Source organism: Chionomys nivalis, chromosome 7 (genome assembly GCF_950005125.1).
Source record: "Chionomys nivalis chromosome 7, mChiNiv1.1, whole genome shotgun sequence".
NCBI classification, from domain to species: domain Eukaryota; kingdom Metazoa; phylum Chordata; class Mammalia; order Rodentia; family Cricetidae; genus Chionomys; species Chionomys nivalis.
The window spans coordinates 51,186,424-51,211,137 of NC_080092.1; the positions used below are offsets into that span (position 1 = coordinate 51,186,424).

The following is a 24,714-nucleotide window of genomic DNA, read 5'->3' on the forward strand; positions in this document are numbered from 1 at the left end:
TTCAAAGGATCCTTTATTGACCAGAGCAGGACCGTGGCATTTTTATATATATATATTTATATATATAAAAAAAAAAGTCTTGAAGATCTGGCAGGCAGTAATCCCTTTGCCCGCCCACCACCCCCACAGTTTTCCTGCCCCCTGAACACGGAAGGAGGAATGATGTGCCCCTAGGCCACAGGACAACATTCCCCTAGAGAGGGAGGAAAGCCTCGTGTGGCCACCCCCTTCCCATCAGAAATCAACATTCTCGCAAAGAAAACAAAATACAGAAATCAAAACATTTAAATATGAAAATCCAAAGGGACCTGGGTGGGGAGACAGAGGAACTCGAGTTTCTTGGGAAGGCTCTCCCTTGTCCCCTGCCCATTAAAGGGTCTGGGTATGAGGCTCACACAGTGAGTTTGCAGTGACACAGTTCCTTGTAGATCTGCCGTCGAAGTTTGGGCATGTCCTGCTGGGTGAAGCTGAATGGCTGAGACAGGGCCAGGTGCTTGCAGTACTGGGTGTTAACAAAGCAGGCCATGAGAACGTTTACTGAGCATCCCTCCCAGTCAGGACCCGCACTACACAGTTCAAACAAACCATATCTTAATCTTTCAGAGAGAATCTCCATTTCTCATACAGACTGGCATTAGCATCTAATAGCCTGGGATTTAAAACACTCTACATTCAAGTGGGAAAAAAGAGATTGAATTGGGGGAGGCTGTCAAGAAGCCTCTATACTGGGACCAAAGGCAGAGAACCAGTCCCAACTCTGGATGGAGAAGGACTGGAGAGGAAAGCAGGGTTTCTGTGCTCTCACATAAAGGCACTCCTTGCTCTACAACTGAGGCAAGAACCCATCAACAGCCCTGAGCACTGACTGGCACCAAGGGGCCTCGGCACTTGCTCACCTGCAACACAAAGGCACCACAGTCGCTGTCGTTGTTCTGCCTGGCCACGTTCTAGGGAGGAGAAAGCAAGAGAATCCCAGAGGTCACGGATTCAGTTCCCACCTCCTATCCACTACCTCACTATTCTACTTCCCTCTGAAAACTCACCATTTTGAAGTAACCTTTCCAGCCCTGGTGGAAATCCAGTCGGTCTTTTTTTACCGCTTCTGCCTGCAGATACTTGGCAATATGCTATGTGGGAAAGAGAAAAGAAAGCGACACCGACATTTAACAGCCAAATGCAGAGTCTGACAGTCACTCCTCAGGCTTGTTGCCCAATGGTCATACATCTTTACTACTCGTTTTCCCACAGCCTCCTCAAACCTTAGGGCAGCGGCGGTTAAGAGTGCGCTGGGAGTCAAAATAGGTGATGGTTCGCTGCCTGACATCCACGGATATAAGGGACCAGTGCACCTCCAGATGGATGGGGATCAGCAGCAGTTCTTTATTGAAGATGTCCACCTGAAGAGAGAGTGATGGAGGTCAGAAACAACAGAGACCTGCTGAAGGCCCGTAGGTTTCTAAAGAGAAAATATGCAACAGGCAAAGGAGTCATAAAATACAGATCCTAGATTGTGAGGGAAGGCTCAGTTTCGATGTTAATACTTATGAGAGGTTATTGGGGGGCTAGGGGGTAACACAGGAGCAGTGCCTGCTGCATGCTAAACAAGCCCTTTACTACTGAATTATATCCCTACACTGTTGTTTAGATTCCCTATGTGTGTGCCATGCACACGGAAGCCAGAGGACAACTGAGTGTCCTTCCTCAGACAATGTCAACCTTTTCTTTTTTTTTTTAAGATTTATTTATTATGTATACAACATTCTGCCTCCATGTATGCCTACACACCAGAAGAGGGCGCCAGATCTCATTACAGATGGTTGTGACCCACCATGTGGTTGCTGGGAATTGAACTCACGACCTGTGGAAGAACAGCCGGTTGCTTAACCTCTGAGCCATCTCTCCAGCCCCGTCAAACTTTTCTTAAGACAGTCCCTCACTGACCTAGGACTCAACAAGCAAGCATGGCAGGCTGGCCAGCAAGTTCCAGAAATCCACTTATCTCCACTTCCACAGCACTGATATTACTACTACCCCTGGCCTGACTTTTTTAGGTGGGGATCAAACTCAGGTCTGCATAATCACTCTATAGGCTGAGCTATTTCTCTAGCCCAGATTTTGCTTTGTGTTTTTGGTCTTTTGAGACAGGGTCTCTCTCTAAACAGCCCTGGCTGTCCTGGAACTTACTATGTAGACCAGGCTGGCCTCAAAATCAGAGAGATCCTCCTGCTTCTCCCTCCTTAGTCCTTGGATTAAAAACGTGCACCATCACATCTGGCTGATGTTGAGATATTCAATGGTGAAGAAAGTTGGAAATAAAAGTATCAGAGGGGCTCAGCAGTTAAGAGCACTGGCTGCTCTTCCAGAGGACCCAGGTTCAATTCCCAGCACCCACATGGCAGCTAACAACTGTCTATAACTCCAGTTCCAGAGCACCTGACACCTTCACACTAATATACATAAAATGAATTTAAATGAACTATTAAAAAAGAAAAAAAATGTATCAGAACATAAACGTGTCTTGTAATTCCAGCAGCTAGGAGGTAGAAGTAGGAGTTCAGGGCCAGTCTCTGCTATGAGATCCTGTCTGGTACCAGGTACTCATACATTAAAGGAAAAAGTTTATATAAAAACTAAGAGCACTGGCTGCTCTTCCTGAGGACTTGAGTTCAATCCCCAGCACCCACATGATGGCTCACAACCATCTGTAACTTAAGTTCCAGGGATTCAATGGCCCCTTCTTACTTCTATGGCACTGCATGCATGTGGTGCAGACATTCATGTGGGCAAAACACCCAATACACCTTATAATAATTAAAGCAAAAACAAAATAGACTCACGATTTTGGTGCCACACCTAGGGTTTAAGTGCAGCTTCTACACTTACTGGCCTATACCTTGCCCTATCTCAAGAAGAGAGCAAAAGGACCTGTCCTCATTCATTACGGGTAGTAAACTAGTCACTATCCACATGAAATGCATGGCTCAGTTAATGTGTATATTCATCCTACCACAAGTTCTTGTATCACTCAAGACACAAAACTGCCAATTGGGCAAGTAACTGCTCAAGATCACAGAAGCAAGCAACAGCAAAGACTTTATTATATGGGAAGGGGGCACATGTGCCATGATACATGTGTAGAGGTCAGAGAACAAGTTGATTCTCTCCTTCCACCATGTGGGTCCCAGGGATTAAACTCAAGTCATCAGGCTTGGCAGCAAGTACCTTTACCCACGGGGGCGTCTTGCTGAACTCCAGGAAGAATAAATTTACAAAGGCTAAGGGTTTGTTGCTGTGTTGTCATTCTTGCCGCTACTGGATGAAATAAGGCTCACCAGGCCCCTGCGTAAACCTGAGTACAGATATGAAGCCCTGGAGCCAGGCCAGGCCAGAAGTCTAGTGGTATATGGTGCACAGCTATAGTTCTAGCTACATTTTTGGGGGGTGGGGAGGATAAAGGGTAGGAAAATAAGGTAGTGTTAGGTCACAGGAGGAAGGAAGGCCAAGTGGGTGTTAGGACCAATGTTCCTTTGTTGCTGTAGAAATTTCTTGGCCTTTCAATTACAGGGCAAAGAAACCTACAGAAATTCTTGAATCCACCCTAAAATGCTTCTGCCCCAATTTTTCCCATTACTTAAGTCCCAAGCCCAGGTATCTTCTCCACTGCTGTCTTCATCTCCCACTTGCACTCCAGTCCAGCTACTTCACCTGAGCTACTCTCCCCTTTCATCCCACCACGGAATGAGCACCAAACATGCAGCATCTCTAGTCTGGTATAGGTGGGAAGATGGCTCAACAGGTACAGTGCTTCCACAAAGCCTGACCGCCTGAGTCTGAGCTCTGGAACTGATACTTGCACATTGTCTTCTGACCCCCACATGCATACCAAGGCACACACACCCACACGGTAAAAACGCAATTAGTTTTTTTTTTTTTTTTGGTTTTTCGAGACAGGGTTTCTCTGTGGCTTTGGAGCCTGTCCTGGAACTAACTCTGTAGACCAGGCTGGTCTCGAACTCACAAAGATCCGCCTGCCTCTGCCTCCCGAGTGCTGGGATTAAAGGCGTGCGCCACCATCGCCCGGCTACGCAATTAGTTTTTCTTTTTTCTTTTTTAATATTTATTTATTATACAATATTCTCTCTGTGTGTATGTCTGCAGGCCAGAAGAGGGCACCAGACCTCATTTCAGATGGCTGTGAGCCACCATGTGGTTGCCGGGAATTGAACTCAGGACCTCTGGAAGAGCAGGCAGTGCTCTTAACCACTGAGCCACCTCTCCAGCCCCGCAATTAGTTTTTCAATGGCGTCTCAAGGTACACAGAGTGACATCCATCTTTGTCAGTTTACGTCATATAACTCACATGATCTTCTCTGCCCAATTTTCTATTATTCTACCCTTAGTCACTGTGTTCAAAGCATATTCTTTTTCTATCTGGGTCTCAAATACTTGCTGTTCCTTTTGCTTAGAGCGCTGTTTCCCAGACTGCACATGGCAACTCCAATCATTCAGATGTGGAAGGCCTTAACCTAAGTCTGGTAAGACCCGTACCCACCTCTCATACTGTCGTTACTGTTTTAATATGTTCACAACACTTTACGACTAGCTGAAATTTAACTTACCCTAATCTCATCAAGGCAAAATTATTTCCTTACTCAATTGTATCCTTGCTTCCTACAGTAGTGCCTAGTACACAAGACATTTAATATTTAGCAGAATGGTGACGAGGGTTGGGGAAAGGGCTCATAGAGAGCAAAACTTTAAAATATAAAAGACAAGGTGCTGCACAAGGAGTTGTGAACTCGTAACTCACATTTTTGGTCCACCTTTTCACCCCATCATAACCCTTGGTACGGAGTTTATCATAGAAGAAACTGTTGAAGAAATGCACCTGTGCCAAAGACACAAAAGAGCTGGATAGGATTAAAAGACTTCAGAGTTGCCCAGAATTCCCTTCCCCTTCCCAATCCACACTCCATTGCATACAGCCTAAATGGAATGGCTTCAACAGCTGGTGTTCTAATTCACTTAACAATACAGTAAAACTGTGGTTTTGTTGTTTTTAGACAGGGTGTCTCTGTGTAACACTCTGGCTGTCCCCATCCCCTGCCTCTGCCTCCCAAGTGCTAAGATTAAAGGTGTGTGCTACCACTGCCCAGCACAGAACTGTTTTTTTTTTTAATATTTATTTATTTATTTGTTATGTATACAATATTCTGTCTGTGTGTATGCCAGCAGGCCAGAAGAGGGCACCAGACCTCATTACAGATGGTGAGCCACCATATGGTTGCTGGGAATTGAACTCGGGACCTTTGGAAGTGCAGGCAAGGCTCTTAACCTCTGAGCCATCTCTCCAGCCCCCACAGAACTGTTTTTAACCTTCTCTTACAGATGATTTCCTATCAATTGCTGGGGTTAAAACACTAGAGATTGGCTTGCAGATTTAAAATAGCTTACCACTTAACACCTCTTCTCCCAAACACAGACCCTAGTTATAGAAGATGGGAAAGATGAAAGCGAATGTAAAAAAAACTGCTAAGTCACCCTACATTGCAAAGTTCTGGGCATTAGGGGCTGGAGAGATGGCTCAGAGGTTAAGAGCATTGCCTGCTCTTCCAAAGGTCCTGAGTTCAATTCCCAGCAACCACATGGTGGCTCACAACCATCTATAATGGGGTCTGGTGCCTGCAAGCATACACAAAGACAGAATATTGTATACATAATAAATAAATAAATATTTAAAAAAAAAAAGTTCTGGGCATTAAAGAATCTGGTTGGTGTCAAGTGGAGACATAGATGCCTTTAATTCTAGGCTGGGAAAGCAGAGGCAAGTGGATCTGAATTCAAGGCCAGCGTGGTCTGCATTTCAAGTTCCAGGAAATTCAGGACTACACAAAGAAACCCTGGATCAAAAAAAGAAAAAAATCTGGTTGGACCTACCTTTTCAGGGACTGTGTCCATGACCAGGTCTCCATACATGTTCATCACCTGGGGAAAAGAGAAAAGTAACTTGCCCTAGAGGGTGTGGCATGGGTACAAGGTTGGTTCCCCTAATGTAAAAGGCTCCACTCTCCAAAGGCTTTTTCAAGTCTCTTTATCTTCCTCCTCTTACCTGATCATTGAGCCAGTTCTGTCCATATAAGGTCCCCAAGTCATCCATAGTGAGCACGTGTCGTTTATAGGATACCCGGAAGCCCCTCACCATGGCATTGCCTGGCATGCGCTGGTAGGACTGGATCAGCTGCAGTACCAGACTCTTCCTGAATAGGCCAAAGGTTTGCAATCACATAAGAGCTAATTGGCTGGGGCAGACAATTTATCCACTATTATCTAGAATAAAATTCTAAAGTGACCTTTTTCATCAGTCCTTTTGAGCATCTCCCACGCCCCAGAAAAAACACAGGGAAGATCAGGCATAAACTTCTCAGTGTCTCACAGTATCCCAAATAAAGATCTTCCCAATTGTTTTCTAGAGCTTGGGACTGTGTCTGAGGCCTCCTCTCCTGCAGCTGTAGCTTTCACACCCTACATACATCCATCCCTAAAGGAGGAAAAGCATTCTCTCCCCGGCCTCAAGGTCTCAGCCCTCCTTCAAAGCTCACCTGGAGGGAGTAGAGAACTCCTGCTGGAAAATGTCCTCCAGCTTCTCGACAACTTCATCAGTGCTGAGGGGGATGAGGCTACCATAAGTTTGAAGGAATTCATCTAAGATGCCTAAACGGAGGTAGAAAAATAAGGTGAGACCTTTAGACTCTGACCTAGGAGGTGGTCAAAAGGAGACTTAAGTCCTCTAAAGGCTTACTCTGCACGCAGGTCACGTGTTCCTCCCGTAGAGGACTATGCTGGCCAGCTTTCTCCTCATGCCGCTCTGCCTCTTCCGCAGTGCCCAAGTCAGAGCCCTGAAAAAGTTCCTGAGCCACATGGTCCCCAATACTGCACACATTGCTGATGAGTATGCTGGCATCAGGGGGTGCCAGGCTGCGCTCCCCTTCAGGACCAGGTAGTCCCCCAAAACCATTAGGCAGAGTACATGAGAGGAGGCCTGTAAGGCATGGAAAATGCAAAGGGATGAGAAATTGGCCCCAGTAAAAGAACTGATCCATAAATAGGACCACAGAGCATGGACGAAGCAGAATCTAGCAACATAACGGAATGCAGGACACCGCGTGCGCCCCCCCACGCCTAATGTAAGGCCGTCCAAAGGTTTAGAAAAGGAAGACTTCCTGTTCACCAGCAGGAGGAGAGCAGAGCAGGATTTGGAGACTTCAGAAATACCCACTACCAACATATGCTAACACCTAGCCTCGTATACAGTGCAGACGGAAGGATAAATCATAGGCTGGAGTTAGAAGATATTCTAAATAAAAACATTAGTCTGGGGCTGGAGAGATGCTGGCTCAGAGGTTAAGAGCATTGCCTGCTCTTCCAAAGGTCCTGAGTTCAATTCCCAGCAACCACATGGTGGCTCACAACCATCTGTAATGGCATACAGACAAAATATTGTATACATAATAAATAAATATTTAAAAACAAAAACGTTAGTCTGCAGATGATACACCCTTCTCCTAGAGGTCCATTCCACAAGCCATGAGTGAACTGTGGAGACATGTACAAGCCTGAACCTGAGAGGAAGGCGGCTTTGGGATGGACAAGCCTGACTTTCCTAAGCCAGAGCGCCCTTTGTCGTCTGTGCTGAAGACCAAGGCTGCTCCGTGGGTTCCAAGCATCATTGCTGCTCGAAATGATATTTTCCCACTGCCACACGACAGGAGCTTTCTCTGAGACCTAGGCTGTTCTGTCTTAAGCCTCCCAAGCCATAGATAGATTACAGGTGTGTGCCAGAACGGGCCTTTCGCATTAAGGCTCAATGAGATCATTCCGCAGCTCTTTTGGACACCTAGCTCTGGTTTCCTTAGGCTCCGTTCTCACCACAGCAACAACGTCCTGGGGCTCCGGCTCTTCACCCTTCCCACTCCATCTCCCACCTTACCGGAGTCGGGGTCCAGAGGAGACTTTGGGGTCCACCTAAGTCCATCTTCCTCCATGGGGGGCCCAGAGGGCACTGGTGAAGACCCTCTCATCCCGTCCTCAGCCATGAGAGCACCTAGCAGACCCAGTCGAGGTGGGGGTGGCCCCCGGGGGGAATCCAAACGACAGCAGGGTGATGGCACCTGTGGCGTTGCACACCCTTCCTGGGCTGAGAGATGGTTCTTGGTGTGTGCCAGGTACCGCCGCCGGCCTCGGTGGCGCCCCCAAAGCTTCCAGTGGAATGTCAACGAGGTGCTTTTGGAGTAGAGCAGCATCTGGAAGGCTCTCATGGCTCGGCGCCGGCGCTGTGAGCAGGCTTTTCTATGAGAGGGCCGCAGAGGGCGAGGACGATGGGAGGTCCCCAGGTGGCCCCATCTAGGGGGCAGCCTCCAAGCTGCCACTTCCTCCTCCTCATCTTCTTCCTCCTCCTCTTCCTCTTCTTCACTAGCTGAGGCATCGAAAGAGGGCCGAGGTGCAGGGAGGCGTCTAGTTGGCACTGTGGTCCCTGACCCAGGATCCGGCCCAAACCCACCACCTGACTTGAGCCGGGGCTTGGGAGGTAGGGGCCAACGAAGACGTTCTCGTCTGGGGTTTGAGTAAGTGGTGCCGGGTCCCGGGGGCTCAGGCCCCCAAGACCCGGTCCCTTGTATAGTCTCTTTCATCTTCCAATACCCTGTGTAAAACAAAAACTTCAATATCAGAATCAACATCCTACTCCTTCCTCCAAGGAAATGCTGTTTCTCAGCATTTCCCCTCCAGTTTCAGATACAAATAAAAATCTAAAAGCCCCTACCTTCAGCTCTTCCCAGCTAACCTGGTCCACAAGAAACCCTTCAGAGTTTGCTGTCATTTCTTCCCTTGCCCAGGTAAAGAAGCAATGGAAAATGACTAAGTGGCAGGCCTTAGATTTTATTTCTAGGCTCCTTGCGTGAAGCCCAGTATTTCCAGGCTCCCCTTTAGTGCCACTGTGAGTGTCCTTAGGATAAGTCTTAGGGTTACTTTCCTCAACACGGGAATCCCGATATGTGCACCTGGAAGACAACTTCCACTAGGAAAACTTTGTTCCCGAGTGGGAAGTTCCCGTTCACCCTGGAATAATATGGGGGGAGGAGGGGACACATACGCCTCAGGTGTGGGGAAAGGTGCTGCCAGGGTTATGGCTCAGAAAATGGGGTGATAAGGGGAAATTTTTGAAAGAAACTTGAAGCAAACCGAGTCGGTGCTTAGCGACCGAATCAAGAGGATAGGAGAGAACGAAGCCCGGGGAGCCAGGCAAACCAGCCCCTCTCCAGCCTTATCCCGGAGGACCTGAATGCTTCCCGACCCGGTATAGTTCTGAAACCTAGGGCGGTTCGGCACACACGGATCTCAAGTCCCTTAAAGGGCCTCTTGGGCCCAGTTAGGTGCGTGCGAGGATCAGGAATGGAAGAGGCCACAGAAGGGCGGGGGGAGGGGAAGGGGCGTCCTCACCCGGAGCGGGGAGCCGGCCACACGGGCCCCAAGGCGGGTGTCTCCGCCTCAGGCTTTCCGGCTCATCTTTCGGACGGCGGCGACCCCGCCACTCCTGCTGTCTTCAGATGGAGCCGTCTCAATTCACGATGCCAACGCTCCGGGCCGCGCGCCGTGCCGTGCCGCCCCGCCGCGACCGCCTCTAGCGCGGCTTTAGCCTCCACCTCCACCTCCACCTCCACCACCGCCACCACCCCTCCTCCTCCTTCCCCTCCCGCGAGCCCCAGGCCCACCGCCGCTGGCGGCGCAGGGTTAGTACGTCACACCCGGCGAGCGGCGCCGGCGCGGCCAGCTCGTGCCCGGTCCCGCCTACCTGAAAGCGTGCAGGCCACCGGCCGGTCCCGCCCTCGAGCGCTACGCGGGGCCGAGCCTGCGCACAGCTGCCTGGCTCGCCGCGCGTGGCATCCCCGCCGCTCGCCCTTTTACGTCTGCGTGTCGCGTCCGGCTTCACGCTCTACGTCGGAGCCACACGATGCTCTCTGTTCCTCGGTGGCCTGAGCCCGAGCTGATCCAGTGGGCTTCCCAGAGCATGGCTGGCATGTTAGGGGGCCTAAGAGGACTGGCCAGAGGCTTGCCGCTCGGGGAAACGGAGGCGGCGTGGGGGCCGACACGCTTCCTTTTTTTTTAACTTTACGCAGGGTTTGATTCAGGAGTGAGACACTGCCAGGGCGTCCAGTACATACAAACTTCCCGGACACCATTCCAATCTTTGAGAGTCTTTTGTTATTTTGTTTGTTTGAGACGGGCTCAACCATGTAACCTTGGATGTGCGGGAACTCGCTGCTTAGACCAAGCTGACCTCGAACTCACAGAGATCTGCCTCCCTAGTACCAGAATTAAAGGCGTGAAGCACCATCCCCAGCTTGGAAGTTTACCAGGGGGATGGGGAGCACGGAAGGCATGCAGATCGACGCACCATAAAATACATTCTTTTAGATAATAACAAGAACTCGGACACAATAGAAACAGGGTGAAAACAGGGTTCTTGTAAATCGAAGCAGCAGAGGGCACTTGAAGAGGCGTGGAAGAGGCGTGGCCAAGAGACACGGATTTCCCTAGAGGAGGCCGTATTCTTTCCTCAAGCTGCCGCTAGGTGGTGGTGCCGTTCTGGATGCATTCCAGTGGACTCCGTCGAGTGGACAAGGCTTGACACAGTTCGCCGAAACCCCCCTAACACACACAACAAAAGAATTTGGAGCTGGGTGGGAGATAAACGCAAAATTTTCTACCTTTTTAATAGCCTTTAAGTCAAAGCCCAGAGAGTGGGGGCAGGAAAGGCAGAGGGAGGACCGAGAGTCACGAATTCAAACCCAAACAGGGCCATTCTTGAGCGTTTGCTTTCCTTTGTCTGGCCAGTTCTTGCAGTCTCCAGTATGGCCCGTACCGCTCTTCTCAGTTTAGAGACCCCTTTTATAGCACAATCATAGTTTCACAAACCCCAGAAAGGTTCCGTGCGGAGAAAGGCTAAGTTTGGCTTTTGCCCGTGGAATTTTGACAGTGAGAATATCCCCTTGATGTAGATGAAAGACACCTGAGGAAAAAAAAAAGAGAGAGCAGACGCTCAGTGAAACACAAGTTCTCAGATATCTAACTGCCTGCTCTAGCCCCTCCTCCATTTTGATTTTATGTTTCCATGGGGGAGGGGGGAGTCATGCGCATGTGCGGAGGCTAGAGTACAGTTTAGGAGACTCAGTTACTTCCTTTTCTCTGTGGGTTCTGAGGATCAAACTCAGGTGGTGAGCTGTGAGGGATGGAACAATAGCCTTTACTAATTGAACCATCCTTGCTCCTTTCTTATTTGGTTGGTTTTTCGAGACAGGGTTTCTCTGTGTAGCTTTGGAGCCTGGAACTCTGTAGACCAGGCTGGCCTCAAACTCACAGAGATCCCCCTGCCTCTGCCTCACGAGTGCAGTGCTGAGATTAAAGGCGTGTAGCACCACCGCCCGGCTCCCTTCTTTTCACTTTTGAGACACCGTACTGTGGGCTGGCCTTGAACTTCAAGCTCAGTTTCCACCTCCCACCTCAGCTTCCTAAGAACCTTGTGGCTCATAGGCTTTCTCTCCCTGTAAGGACCTAGGCATCTCCTTCTTTAGTCTTCGGATTTGCTTCTACACCAAGTTGTCAACTCTACTGTAACTCCACCAAGTCACCTGCTCTGTTCACATTAACCCTTTCCTGACCCTGTTCTCACCTGCACTGTAACAGCTATTGTAGGCACGGCCGGGGTCCGAGGGCATACTTCGGATACATCGGAATAGAGTTTCCCGGCTCCCTTGGTGTTCCCGAGATACCACCTGACCCATGGTGAAAGTCACATCATGAAACAGGACCTGTGGGGGAGGAGATGCTGAAGAAAACCAAGAATGCAAGGTTCAGTCCTGGGAGTCCTCAGGAGCCCCACTGTAGGAGCCAGGGAGTGAGGAGGGGTCTCCTGGTATGAGCAAAGGAATCAGGAAAACCCTCGTTATGGGGTCCCTAAGAAAGAATGACAAGCCAGCCTGCATGCCCACATGGTGGCTCAGGGCTTGTCTGGGGTTACCTGGCTGTATAGCAGATAAATTCCAGTGTCCCAGACTCGGACAACAGATCCTTGGACCTCCAGGCCTCTCCCACGCCTAAGAGCTGGTTGCCACATCACCTCCGTCTCATCAGAGTCCACTGGAGGTGAGGAGTGTGGCAGGTCAGCATTTCTTTATGCTTATAGACATGAGCTCTCCCTCTTTCCATTTCTAGGATTCTCTTGGCCCCAGCCCCACAGTTCCTGGTTGGTGCCCTTCCCACAATGCCATTATTGAAAGTAGTGCTCACCCTTGGAGGTGATGTTAATGGGAACAAGATGCAGAACTGAGTACTTCTCTAAGGAGAGAAGGAGGGAATCACAGTGTTGGCTTTCCCTGGAGTCCACCCTCCGCCCTCACCTCAGCTCTGGCAACCATCCCTCCATCTTCTGGACCACCTCCCACCCCTGCTGAACCCCAGAGCTCACTCACTCTTGCGCCTCTGGGTGAGCAGTGCTCTCCTTCTCCTGGATTTCTCCCCATCCTGCCAGGCTTCCAGGACATCAGGACACTGCTCATGGAAGAGGGACATTTGACTAAAGATGTCAGGGTTTCAGACAGCCTTCATTCGCAGCCCTCCACAACACCGGGAATAGCCCAAATCTCTGCACCTGTCCTAGGCCCCGGTCTGGGCACTGACTGCTTTCCAGGGCGTTCTTGGTACAAGAAACATTAATCTTTAACAGTTTATTTTCCCGGAATGGCTGTTCCCCTGACTTCCAAATCCAGGGCCACCTCTTGCACCTACTTGAAATTTTGCAGATTGAGAGGCCCTGAGCCCCCTCTGCCATTCTGCCTTCACCCCGAGACTCCCATCTCCCCTTACTCACCTGTTTCCAGAGGCTCTGCCAGGGACACTCTCCGCGCTTCTGGGAAGGCCCTCCACTCCGCTGCAGCCGGCTCACCTCCCTCCTTAGGCTCTGCAGCTCTGTTTGTTGGATCAGTAGCGCCACGGCACAAGTCACAGCCCCCAGAACCGCCCCCCAACTCAACCAAAGAGCAACCGAGAGGGCCGGCTCTCGGACTGAGCCCCCCATGTTGCCTGGGGATGAGGCTGGCATGAGCTGGGGACGCTGCCAACAGCTGTGGTCTCAGAAATGAGGTGGCCAGGAGGTAGCAGGGAGGGTGGGAATACAGGCAAAGGCAGGGAAGGGAAGAGCGCAGTTACGCAAGGGAGAAATAAAAAGGAACTTGAGAATAAAAAAGAGAAAGGAAGAAAGCAAACTAGGGCGCTGTTGGCACCCCTAGCCCCCACTTGGAGCTAGTGTCACGCCGTCACCGCCCCCTCCCCCAGCCTCAGGAGAATTTGGTGCCAATTATCTAGGAAGGCCAGAGCGGCCTGTGACACTCAGAAGGAGCGGCCAGCATTCAGGAGCCCAGGGGCGGCCCCTGAGTTGGAGGAGGGAAGGTCGGTTGGTTATGGGGCACAGTGCCAGGAGCAGGGAAGGGGTATAAGCTGGGCAGCATTGAGGTATAGAAGGGGAATGTGGCAGATTCTCTGACTCAGGCATGGGCGAGATCCCTGAGGAGGCTTATTAGGGGTGACTGAAGATGAAAAGAGGGGTCTAGGGGCCAGCAGGGAAGAGAACCAGGGACAAGAAACTGGCAGGGTGCTGGGGTGAAGGCTGGGCCGGGTGTGTTGGAACCAGGCCTGCACTACTCCCTGTGCTGAACTTGGCAAGCTGGACTTCCTGTTTCCCGAGAAGAGTTCTTACATAAGGCTCTCTGGACAAAGAGACAAAAGAAAAAGCACCAAGCCCCCCGCCAGTGAAGCTCTCCTGCCCAGACCCAGGGGCCCAGGCCTGGTACTTGGCCCTGCAGGCCTTCCTATGGCTTTGAGCTCCTTCCCCGGCTGGCTCCCACCCTGTCTCCTCGCTAGGGCCTGTGCCAGCACCTGCTGAACGCTGAACTGCTGAACATTCTAAGGCCGCCAACAGGAAGGGCCCTGCTCCTCCCAGCCAGGGATTCCCCCTGCAGGAGGAAGTCCGCCTGCTAGGGAAATGAGTCCGAGGCTGCTCTACCTTCAGCCAAGGACCAGGTGGTTTTTTTTTTCTGATACCTGGGTGATTTCTGCTCAGAACTGCAGCTCAGAGGCATGCAGACTCGTGCCCCCCAATGCCTAAACTTCCTTCCCATGACTTTTAGTGATTCTGGTCCCCAAAGAAGAGAGAAATCATGATTTATTCGTTTTAATATCCATTTAACATTTTGTCACAATAATAATAAAAATAGTATCTTTTCAAAATCCACAGGGATCCAGGGAGGAGCTTGTCGAAGGCTCTTACCCCTCACATTTGGGAACTTCTGGCCTAGTCCCAGGCTCCTTGGCTTCCTGCCACCAGGTCCAGCCCATCTCAGCGCCCAATGCACACAGTCAGTAAATACAGTGTCCTGGGGGCTGGGGCCGGGAATCAGGGAAAGGTGGGGCTTTGTGAGGTGGGCAGCTGGGGTGGGATGAGGTGGTAAAGAGGAACAGGAATGTTTCCGTGGGGTGGAAAACACGTGAACAAACCCCACTGCCTTCAGAGGAGAGGACTTGACTGGAGCAGCTCAGAGTTAGGGGTCGGGGTGCTCTGGGAGTTGTCTGGGTAAAGTTTAGGGAGTCTGGGAGAGCAGGACCCCTCAGTGAACTTGAAAGAGTCCAAAGTAGGTAAGGAAGGGCGCAGCCTTAAGATGAGCCCAGGGGAGAGTGCGGATCCGCAGGGAAGACCCTAGCCGCAGGGGCAGCAGCCCAGAGACCTGGCACAGACGAAGCTGGGGCCCAGGAGAGCTGGCTGCTGTGGCTGAGAACTCCTCCAGGCAGCGCAAGGCCAGCACGTCATTCACCAGCAAGTCCAGCTTCAGATAGACAGCCTTCCCCTCATCAAAGTGCACCTGGGCAGAAAGAGGACACACACGATCCAGGCCTCAGCCTGTCTCATCCTAACTTCCGGTTTCCTGAGAAATTCAGGCATCTCTTCCCTCATCAGACCCAGAGTCTCCCTCTCACATCTACACCTTGTCCTCCTTCCTACCTCCCAAGCCAAATCCTTCTCCCCTTGGTCACTGCTCTGCCCACGGACCAGGCAGAGCTTACCTGACAATATAGGTAGTAGAGCCCCGCCCTGACGACTGTGAATTCCCCAATCTGGCGGTCATAGCGCAGAGGGCTGGAGCTGTTGATTTTGGCCTCTTCCCAGCCACTCACTGTCCCATCCATACCTGAATGTGGATGTTTAGGGATAAGTAAAAGTCTCTTTACAAGCCTCCCCACACCTCCCAAGAATCCACTGAGTTTATATATATGTGAGGTCCACCTTACCCAGAGAGGTATGGCCCAGAGTATGGGAGGAGCCATGGCCCTATGACGCCCACACTGACAATAAGGGACTGTATGATGAGATCTAACATATGTGACCCGAGAGTTTCAGGGCAAATTGTCACTGGTGACTGTTTCTGAAGAGAGTAAAGAATAGTTCTGAAGCAGAAGATTTTCATTTTACTCTTTCTGTCATTATTGTGTCCTGACTATATAGTGTTGTATATATTCATATGCATGCATTATTTGAGTCAATAAAACGAAATGAGTGACAGGACACAGACTCATGGGTTATGAATTTAAAATTTCTTATGTAAACAAGAAAAGAATATGTCAGGCAGTGGTGGCCTTTAATCCCAGCACTTGAGAGGCAGAGGCTGGTGGATCTCTGTGAGCTCAAGGTCAGCCTGGTCTACAGAGCAAGTTCCAGGACACCCAGGGCTACTCACAGAAACTCTGTCTCAAAAAGCCAAAAACGAACAAGAAAGGAATAAAGTGACATTTGGTGCCCATCAGCTGCGGGATAGATGAGCAAATGCTTAGACAGTGAGCATTACTCTGTTAGTGGAAGGAATAAAGAAGAGCTGCTTGCTATCATGTGGATGAACTTTGAAAATAATAGGTCAGGTCAAAGAAGCACACACTGCATACTCCCCTGCATAGGAAATGCCTGGGACTGGCAGTCTACAGAGACAGCAAGTGGTTGTTGATTGCTTGAGGCGAGGCATGATGGGAACACGAGGAGATAGCTAAAGGACACGTGACTTTTTCTTGCTCTTTGTTACTAGTTTTGGAGGGAGGGGTTTCTCTGTGTGTCCACTCTCGCTGACCTAGAACTAGCCAGACTACTACTATTTTTTTGAGAGCGAGCCTCATGTAGCTCAGGCTGGCCCTAAACTTGTTATGCAATAGAGGATGATCTCGGATCTCTCTCATACTCTTTCTCCTACCTTTCAAGTGCAGGATTATGGGTATGTGCCACTTTGCCAGATTTGGGCCTGTGGGGTTTTGTTGTTTTTGTTTTGTGATAGTCCTGGCTGTCCTGGTCGCCCACGATATAGACCAGACTGGCCTTGAACTCAGAGACCAGTCTGCCCCTGCCTCCTAAATGCTGGGATTAAAGGCGTGAGTAATGGCTTGTTGTGGTGACCAACGGTTTGCATCTTAGGTTATACGTTAGTCACAACCGACTAAAGAGCACTGAGCTGTGCAGATGGACAAACTGCACAGAGTGGGGAATCCATCTCAACAAAACTGATTCCCAAAACTAGACCATAGAACGAGCTGAGGATGCTGCTCAGCGGTAAAGCCCTTAGCTAGCATGCCTAAGGCTCTAAATTCCGTCACCACAAAATGAACAAAAAGAAATCCCCAGAGCGAGAGTAGCTGAAAACTGCAGAAGAAAGCCAGGCATGGTCACATTCAAGGTGAATGCCAGCTCTCAGGAGGCAGAGGCAGGCGGATCTCTGAGTTCAAGGCCAGCCTGGTCTACAGAGCGAGTTCCAGGACAGCCAGGGCTACACAGAGAAACCCAGTCTAGGAAACCACAAACAAAAAGAAAATTGGAACAGAAATAGTGGACCTAGAGCCCAGTGCCCATTCCATGGCTTCCCAGACCCCATCTCTGAGGCTGTCTACCTCTCCAGTCTCATAAACGCCACCCACAGCCATCGTGGCTTTCTTCAGCCTCTTGCTATTCACCAAGCTACTCTCCCTCTGGGGCTTTATAATGTTCTTCCTTCTTCCCAGGACTCCTTCCCGACAGCCACCTTCCAGCTTCTCCTGTTGTAGAGGAGGAATAGGTCTATAATCCAAGAATTTGGGAAATTGAAAAAGAAAGTTCCTGAGTTCAAAGCCAACCTGGGCTACAAACTGAGGCCTTATCTCAAAAACAAAAAACAAAAAACAAAAAACAAAAGCAATACAAGACAAGCAGATAGAGATAGCCGGGTGATGATGGCGCACACCTTTAATCCCAGCACTCTCGGGAGGCAGAGGCAGGCTGATCTCTGTGAGTTCGAGATCAGCCTGGTCTACAGAACTAGCCACAGAGAAACCCTGTCTTGAAAAACCAAAAAAAAAAAAGACAAGCAGATAAACCCATCTCTGTTGTCTCTCCTGTTTGTTCCCTAGCAGTCAGCAAAATAAGGAATCTTTTCTATGGATTCCTCCTTGTTCCTCTTTAGGGCTTAACTCCCCCCCCCCCCAGCAAGGGCAAGGACAGCTGCCTTGTTCACCCTGTTTGCATTCCCAGCAAATTCCTAGGCCTGAGCCTCATTGGAGCAGGAGAGGGGTAACCAGCTGCCAGTTCTCATCCTTTGGGTCCATAAGCTGCCTGGGTCTCGGGAGCCTTGACGCTCAGTCAGTGGCCTTTCCCAGTGTCCTCCTCTCATCTTGCCACTTGTTTGCTGTTTGCTTGAGAGAGGGTCTCACTCTGTAGCTCCGGCTGTCTGGTTACAGTGCGCTATCTGAACTTGGGGTCTTTCTGCCTCGTCCTTCAAGGCGCTGGGAATCACAGAATGTACCACCCTCCCTGGCTTTCTTGTTCCTTTTTCAAGTAAACTAACTCTCTGGGTTAGGGTGTAGGTCCACGGCTAGACAACAGCTTGTGTAGGTCCCTGGGTTTGCTCTCCCACGCCCCTCCTCCCACCACAATGGAAAAAAGGGGGCGGTAATTATTCCTGGGCGTTCTCACCTGAGTTAGCACAATGTGTGCCCTTTAAGTCCAGCCCCTGGCAGCTCCTTCACCCAAACTGAACTAACTTCTCTTCACCCAGAAGGGTGATTGAAGACTGATCCCCTATCTGTATCCCACATGTGGCTCCTGGTCCCCCCAGTCTCCCTTAGACCCAGTTTGATCAGTGATCAGTTTCCCCGCAGTCCTGCTTCTGAACAGCCCCGCCCACCCCCTTCTCTTCCCAGTCTGGTCTCCTTGGGACTCCATACTGCAACCCGTTTCCAGTCTTACCTCTTCCAGTTTATTTCCCGAGCAACACCTCAGAGTTGCTATTTCCAGACCACAGACCTGGGCCTGCTTCTCCCTGCATTTCCTTTGATGCATCACTGAAGATCAAGCCCCGTCTACTCTTTGTGACTTCTGTCCTCTGCAATCTTGTACCCTACACTATTTCTCTTACAGGCATGTCCAGCCTATGGCACTCGGGGAGGGAGCATGCATCCCAGAGGAGCGATGGATGTGGTCCAATACATTTGTAAGGACATCATTGCGTGACAGGATTGATACCCCCACACTTATACAGGACTTCTCACCCCAGCCCCACTGAAATTCTTACAACTTTCAGCCTCATCGGACTCCTGGAAAAGCCCGGCCTTGCAGGGTTCCTGACCCTTCTCAACAACATACGATTAGGCTTCAAGGCCTAGTGAGGCCTCAGCGCTACTACAAGGGGAAAGGAGTCCCTGACTCCACCGTAAAATTGTCTTCCTGTGCAGTGCTGTGTATCCTGAGCGACTCTCTATCATCCTTGTCGCCCAACACTGTAATTACACATTTATAGACTGTCTGCTACTCCTCGGCCGTGTGTGTGACTTGCTGTGCTCTGGTCCCTGGTCAATAGCAGGTTCCTGATACACATATGTTGAACTGATGCCTGGAAAGGTGCCCAAATAAACCATCTCTACTAAGGTGAAGAGAGCTGGCTTGGAATAGGGAGGAAGGAAAGAGAAGAAGGCATGGATGCAGACAGGCTTAAGGCAAGTCTGGTGGTGGCCAAAGGGCATCGTATACCTGGGAATGCCAACGGCTCACAGCCCTTCAAAGGGTGTCTAATGCTATTTGGCACCTCACCTGCCCCTACCAAGTACTGGACTTTGTAGCCTCTCTCCTCAGACCTCCTGCTCCTATGTTCCTAGTTCTCCAGGGGACCTAGCCATCTTTACGCCAGGGCTCCCCAACTGCCCCCTACAAAACCTACAAGCACCCCTTCTCATGTGTCCCTTGGACACCTCTATGATGTGTGTCCTCCCTTTCTTCTAGAAACATCTCTTCCACCTCCTTGGGCTCTAGCCTATGGGTAGCTTCATCTGTGCCCCAACAAGTGTGCTTCTCAGAAGCCTGTGTTCAGCACCTACGCATGTCCTAGCTGGCTTTGAATCCGGCCTCCACCACTTAGGTTTGCCCATCAGAATATCTTCCTGCTACGGCAGTTGGGACCCGATAGGTTTAAATGCCTAAGTGCCAGTCCCAGTGCCTATAGGATGGATGTCGTCTCGTTGCAAGGACAAGTCTCTCTTGGCCCACAGCCCTCTTTACCTACCAGCCACTCCTCTGGTCATCGCCTCGCAGTCCCTTTTGTTTCCGCCCTCGGTGCACACCACTATCCGAGTCACCCATTAAGGTCATCAGTTGATGCTACGTCACCAAAGCCAGCAGTCACATCTCTGTCTTCATCTCATGTGACCTCTCAGCTGCTTCTGCACAGACAGCCACATCCTCCTGCCTCCCGTCCTGAGCTCTCAGGACCGCACCCTGCTTGAGGTTCTTCCTTTCCCATATCCTCAGCTGGCTTCCCCTTTGGCCCAGCCTCGTTCTTAGGGTGTTTTTCCCTGCTGTCGCTCTCAGTAACAACCCCATGAGCATTTCTCACCCAGCCTGGCCCGGTCTAGCCACCCACTGAAGAGATTTTCTTTACTAACCATTTGCTCCACTTGTCCATCATTAGACTTACAACCTACTTCCCTCCTGGACAGTCCAGTCTTAGGAAATGGTTCTACCGTTCTCTGCGATATTCAAGCAGGTGTCAAGGCACAGGCCAGTAGTTCCGGCCACTGAGGAGGCCGAGGCAAGAGGATCACTTAAGTTTTAGGACAGCCTTGGTGGAGTAGTGAGACCCTGTCTCAGAAGGAAACAGAGTATGTGCTATTTATTATTCCTCCACTTCTCTTAACCATTTCCATCTAAGCCACAAGCAAGCTCTGAATGAGCAAGCTGCATGTTGAGCCTCTGGGTCTCCCCTTCACTGCTACTAATGCCCTAGTCTGAGCCACCCTTATGTACTGTCTCCAGACCTGCACAGGGGAAGGATGCTCCAGGTGAGAAAACAGTGTGTTCAAAGTCCAGAAGAGGCATACTCGGGCACAAGCAAGTGCCAGGAAGTGAGGTGGAGACCAGAGCTTGGAGAGACGGGAAGCTAAGCAGAAAGGCAATGGGCTGGTGAGCTGTACATTTCAGAGGGCTTAGCTTGGCAACATTGACAGCATAGCCTGAACAAAGCGGCGAGGCAAGGGGACCGAGGATAGGGAAGGGGAGAGCCGAATTTGGTGTTCTAAGTGGGGAGAGAGATGAGCAGAGACTAGAAACATTTGGAGAAACAATGATCACTCAGCAGAAAAAAAAAAAAAACACAGAATACAGAAGAAAAAAAGGATCATGGGGGTTTCTTCAAAAAGCCTGAGGGGCGCCAGGCGATGATGGCACACGCTTTCAATCCCAGCACTCTAGGCAGAGGCAGGCAGATCTTTGTGAGTTCGAGGCCAGCCTGGTCTACAAAAGCTAGTTCCAGGACAGCCTCTAAAGCTACAGAGAAACCCTGTCTCAGAAAAAAAAAAAAAAAATTGAAAAGCCTGAGGGTAGGAGGAGAAAGCTGGAACCCTTGATTTGGGAAGAGGCTGGACTGGGTTCTGGAAGGTGAGGGGATCTTCCTGGGATCCCATGCCAGGATCACCGAGAGAACTTGGAGGACTTTCTGGAGTTTCTGAACTGGGTTCTAGGGTTCCTAGGCTGGACACAGGAAGAGGTTTGGGGGACCCTCTTGAGCTGGTGTGGGAGATGCTGCTCCGATGGGTCAGGGGAAAGTTCAGGGGTGGAGATGGGGTCTCACCTGCCTGCGCTCCATCCTGTCCTGGCCGTGGATGAACTGTAAGACACAGGAAAGGTTGGGAAACCTGTCCTGCCCCTCTGACACCATTCCTCCCTTCCCAAAGGGCTACCAACCTTCATAATGGGCGGCGATAGCTCTGCGAGCCCTTACTTTCCGGCTTTTAGGAGCTAAGAATAAAGCAAAGAGAGATTAGCAGTGTCACCCACCCATCTGGAGACCCAGGGGCCAGCCTCTCCCTGCTCAGGACCCTGGCAGCCTTAGTGTGTGTGTGTCACACTCCCAGACTCCCAGCATCACACTTTCAGTCTCGTCTTCCTTCATAAACAGTGACAACATAATTTATCATCCAAATTAGGATAACTGTGAGAGCTAAAGGTGGCTATTAATTAAAATCCACACTGGGGTAGGGGGCAGCTCAGTGGCAGGTGCTTGTCCAGCATGCACCAGGCTCCGGGTTCTATCTCCACCACCACACAGACACATGCACACACGGACACCAGAGAGACACACACGCATGGACACACACAGACACACACGGACACCAGAGAGACACACACGCATGGACACACACAGACACACACGGACACCAGAGAGACACACACGCATGGACACACACAGACACACAGCGAGGCATACACACACAGCAGCAGACACAGACACACACACACACCCGATACTGAGACACCAGGTACAGGCCAGGACAGTTTCATCCTTCCAAACTTGGGTATATAGTAATGTACCATTGACTCATAGAAGCCTTTGTTTATGGATGCCCAGGCCTCGGACTCCTCTACCTTGTCCTTAGGAGGGCTCTAGGAGTCTTTCAAACTCCTGGCCATTTGTGGAAGGGTCCATAGGGGTAAACAGCTTCGCAAGGGAGAGCTAAAAATTTCTAGATCCCTGTCTCTACTATTTAGCTGTTTGATTCTGTCTACATCATTCTCCCTGCCTCAGTTTCTCTACTCTGCTCATTTCATAGACCGTTGTGAAGAACAAAGAGGCACGTGAACCAACGACTAGTCAAGTTTGTCATCCCTGAGACGGGGACAGAGGGATGGATGCTCACCACTTCTTCGAGGCCGGACTAGTCGGTCCAGGAAAGGCACCACGGCATCCCGGCTTCCCTCTGTCTGGGGATTCAGTTCCTAGGAAGTAAGGGCAGGGCTCAAACAGGACCTCCCAGAGACAAAAGCCATAGGGTCTACCTGTCAGAAGAACCATTAACCAGCAACGGATTCAAATCTTAGGGGTTGGCTAAACCTGGGGAGTGAGGCTGGCTCCTCATCCCTTTTGGGAGACCAGACAGACTTTAATGCCTTCAGCCCCAATCAACAGACAGCCTGCACCCTACTGACGTACTACACACACACACACACATGCACACACACATGCACACACACACGGAGGTGGGGCAGACAGACAGCGGGTATACATAGGTGATCCATTTCTTTCATACTCCATGACAGGCTCAGATTTCTGTCTCACCTCCTTCACAGCCAATCAGCACTTCCCACTCAGGTAACACAACTCTTACTTTGTGGTAAGAGTTACCTCCTTACCCCCAGATCACCCTCTCACACTCGCGGACATACCCACGTGGGCTGGTTCACTCCCCACACTCAGTTGTAAACTAGTGCACGCGAGAGCCTTCATGCACCTACAGCTGAATGCACACACCGCACACACAGCTGCCACAGGCAGCCAAAGCTTCAGAGTATTTTCTCTTGCTGGCAGCCAGCACGCAGCATCCACACCTACTCACAGGGGGCTCCTGGTGGTCCTCTGCTGTCAGCTCCTCCTGAGAAGGCTCCTGCTGGGAAGGAGGCAGCGTCACCCTGTCCTCTTGACATCTTATCCTCCACCCCTTTCTCCGATCCCCTGGCTCTCTGCCCTCCCGGCCCCCATCTGCTTCTCTGCACTTTTTGCTCCTAATATGCCCAGAGAGGGGTATGCTGAGGGCCTCACCTGGGCAGACAGCGTTGCCCAGCTCCCCAGGCTGACCACGACCAGCAGGAGGCCAAGGCAGGCCAGCGCCAGGCCCAGGCTCAGCACCAGCGGGGCCAGCAGGGCGGTGCCCGGCTCCCCCCGGCGCCCCCTCCGCCTCTGGCTCCGACGGGCGGCCATGGGGGCGGGGGGCTGTGCCTGCCTCACCGCCCCCCCATCCCGGGACCCAAGGGATGGGGAGGGGGAGCTGGTGGGCGGATCGGTCCAGGGGAGAGGGAGGGGCCAGAGAAGCGGGCCGGAGGGGGGCGGACGAGGACAGGAAGCCGGACACTGTGTGATTAAAATCCAGCCTCCCAGGAGTGCAGTGCAAGAAGCGAGAGGCGTCTAGCTCCCGGGCGTGCGCAAGCAGGCGACCGCAGTGGCACCCCAGGCCTAGGCCTTTGAGAGCCGGTGAAAGCAGAAGTGGCCGGGCATCTACCCAGGCCTGTGTGCCAGGGATGGGGATGTGGCTCTGGACCCAGGAACCCAGCACCCACCCCAGCGTTCTGGGCCCTCCCATAGCAATCGTTAATCAAGAAGATACCCCCAACTGCCTACAGGCCAATCTGATGGAGGCATTTTCTCAGTTGAAATCCCCTCTTCCAGATGACTCTAACGTCTAAGTTAACAGCTCTAGCCGGCATGCCATCTCTTTCCCAGCATAGGCCACTAAAAAGGAAAAATTTCAGTCATCTTTTGAAATGAGGAACCCCCACCTCTTCTCAGTGTCTAATGTTATGCCCAAATCCGCGAAGTCCCCTCAAGGCGAACAAGGAAACCGAGTCCCATTATGTAAAAACAATGAGCCTTTATTTTAATCAAGTTTGCAACCTCATATCCAACGTATTAAAATAACTGGAGAGCCTCAAGCTCAATTAGAATTGGATTTTTATAATAGTAAAGGTGGGGGTGAGGGGTCTCTGAGGTTCAGGACCCCTGATTGGCTGACATTTGTCTAGGGGATGACTGTGCCCTGGCAGGTGATCCTATCTACAACGGTTGGAATGCCAGGCATTTCTTTTGAATGGTCTGTTCTTGGGTGGGGGTTGGGTAATCTCAGAATGTGGTTCCTCCTGTAGCCAGGCTTCCTCTCAGGGTCAATTACTGAGACTCGGGCCTCTTAGTAAATTTATCAATGGCCGAGTTCTACTCTGGCAAAGAACTTCCTTTGGGTGACCTGTCCATATTTAGCTTATTATGGCTGGCCCCCACATACCTGTTATTTCTTTCCTAGCTTTGTTTGTTTTTTCTGGAAACCTCCATCTGTATTTGCGCCATTGTTTCACCGGCACCGGCCCCTCTGGGGGAGGAGCAAGTCATCGCAGCTATGAGAGGAAGGGCTGCGCTGGAGGGGCAGCAAGTGCTTTCATTTTTAAAAGAGACTTAAATATTTTATTTCACGTGTATTAATGTTGCCTGCAGGTATATGTGTGCCCAGTGTGCATGCCTGGTGCCCATGGAGGTCAGAAGAGGGCATTAGATTCCCTGGAGCTGGAGTCAC

The 24,714-nt window shown here is 50.9% G+C and overlaps 3 protein-coding genes across 5 annotated transcripts; all 3 read right to left on the reverse strand.

Moving 5' to 3' along the window:
• Positions 1-115: 115 nt before the first annotated feature.
• Senp3 (SUMO specific peptidase 3) lies at positions 116-9,690 on the reverse strand. Its single transcript, XM_057776348.1, has 11 exons — positions 9,496-9,690; positions 7,988-8,698; positions 6,800-7,039; positions 6,600-6,711; positions 6,110-6,257; positions 5,938-5,985; positions 4,811-4,888; positions 1,260-1,397; positions 1,044-1,127; positions 897-947; positions 116-502 (listed from the first exon to the last, which is right to left on the reverse strand). Exons 2-11 carry the CDS (start codon positions 8,685-8,687, stop codon positions 392-394), a joined length of 1,710 nt encoding a protein of 569 aa, XP_057632331.1. The 5' UTR covers positions 8,688-8,698; positions 9,496-9,690; the 3' UTR covers positions 116-391.
• Positions 9,691-10,505: 815 nt separating this feature from the next.
• Tnfsf13 (TNF superfamily member 13) lies at positions 10,506-13,763 on the reverse strand. 2 transcript variants are annotated; one of them, XM_057775770.1, is made up of 6 exons: positions 12,923-13,760; positions 12,525-12,603; positions 12,343-12,390; positions 12,074-12,192; positions 11,726-11,864; positions 10,511-11,065 (listed from the first exon to the last, which is right to left on the reverse strand). In XM_057775770.1, exons 1-6 carry the CDS (start codon positions 13,151-13,153, stop codon positions 10,956-10,958), a joined length of 726 nt encoding a protein of 241 aa, XP_057631753.1. In that variant the 5' UTR covers positions 13,154-13,760; the 3' UTR covers positions 10,511-10,955. The 2 variants fall into 2 exon arrangements, with proteins under 2 accessions (XP_057631754.1, XP_057631753.1); XM_057775771.1 differs by lacking the exon at positions 12,343-12,390 and having other exon boundaries at positions 10,506-11,065; positions 12,923-13,763.
• Positions 13,764-14,263: 500 nt separating this feature from the next.
• On the reverse strand, positions 14,264-23,469 carry Tnfsf12 (TNF superfamily member 12). Of its 2 annotated transcripts, none has more exons than XM_057775769.1 (7): positions 23,196-23,469; positions 22,993-23,040; positions 22,297-22,375; positions 21,344-21,397; positions 21,231-21,266; positions 15,169-15,293; positions 14,264-14,966 (listed from the first exon to the last, which is right to left on the reverse strand). In XM_057775769.1, exons 1-7 carry the CDS (start codon positions 23,352-23,354, stop codon positions 14,715-14,717), a joined length of 753 nt encoding a protein of 250 aa, XP_057631752.1. In that variant the 5' UTR covers positions 23,355-23,469; the 3' UTR covers positions 14,264-14,714. The 2 variants fall into 2 exon arrangements, with proteins under 2 accessions (XP_057631752.1, XP_057631751.1); XM_057775768.1 differs by having other exon boundaries at positions 22,993-23,043.
• Between the last annotated feature and the right edge of the window lie 1,245 nt (positions 23,470-24,714).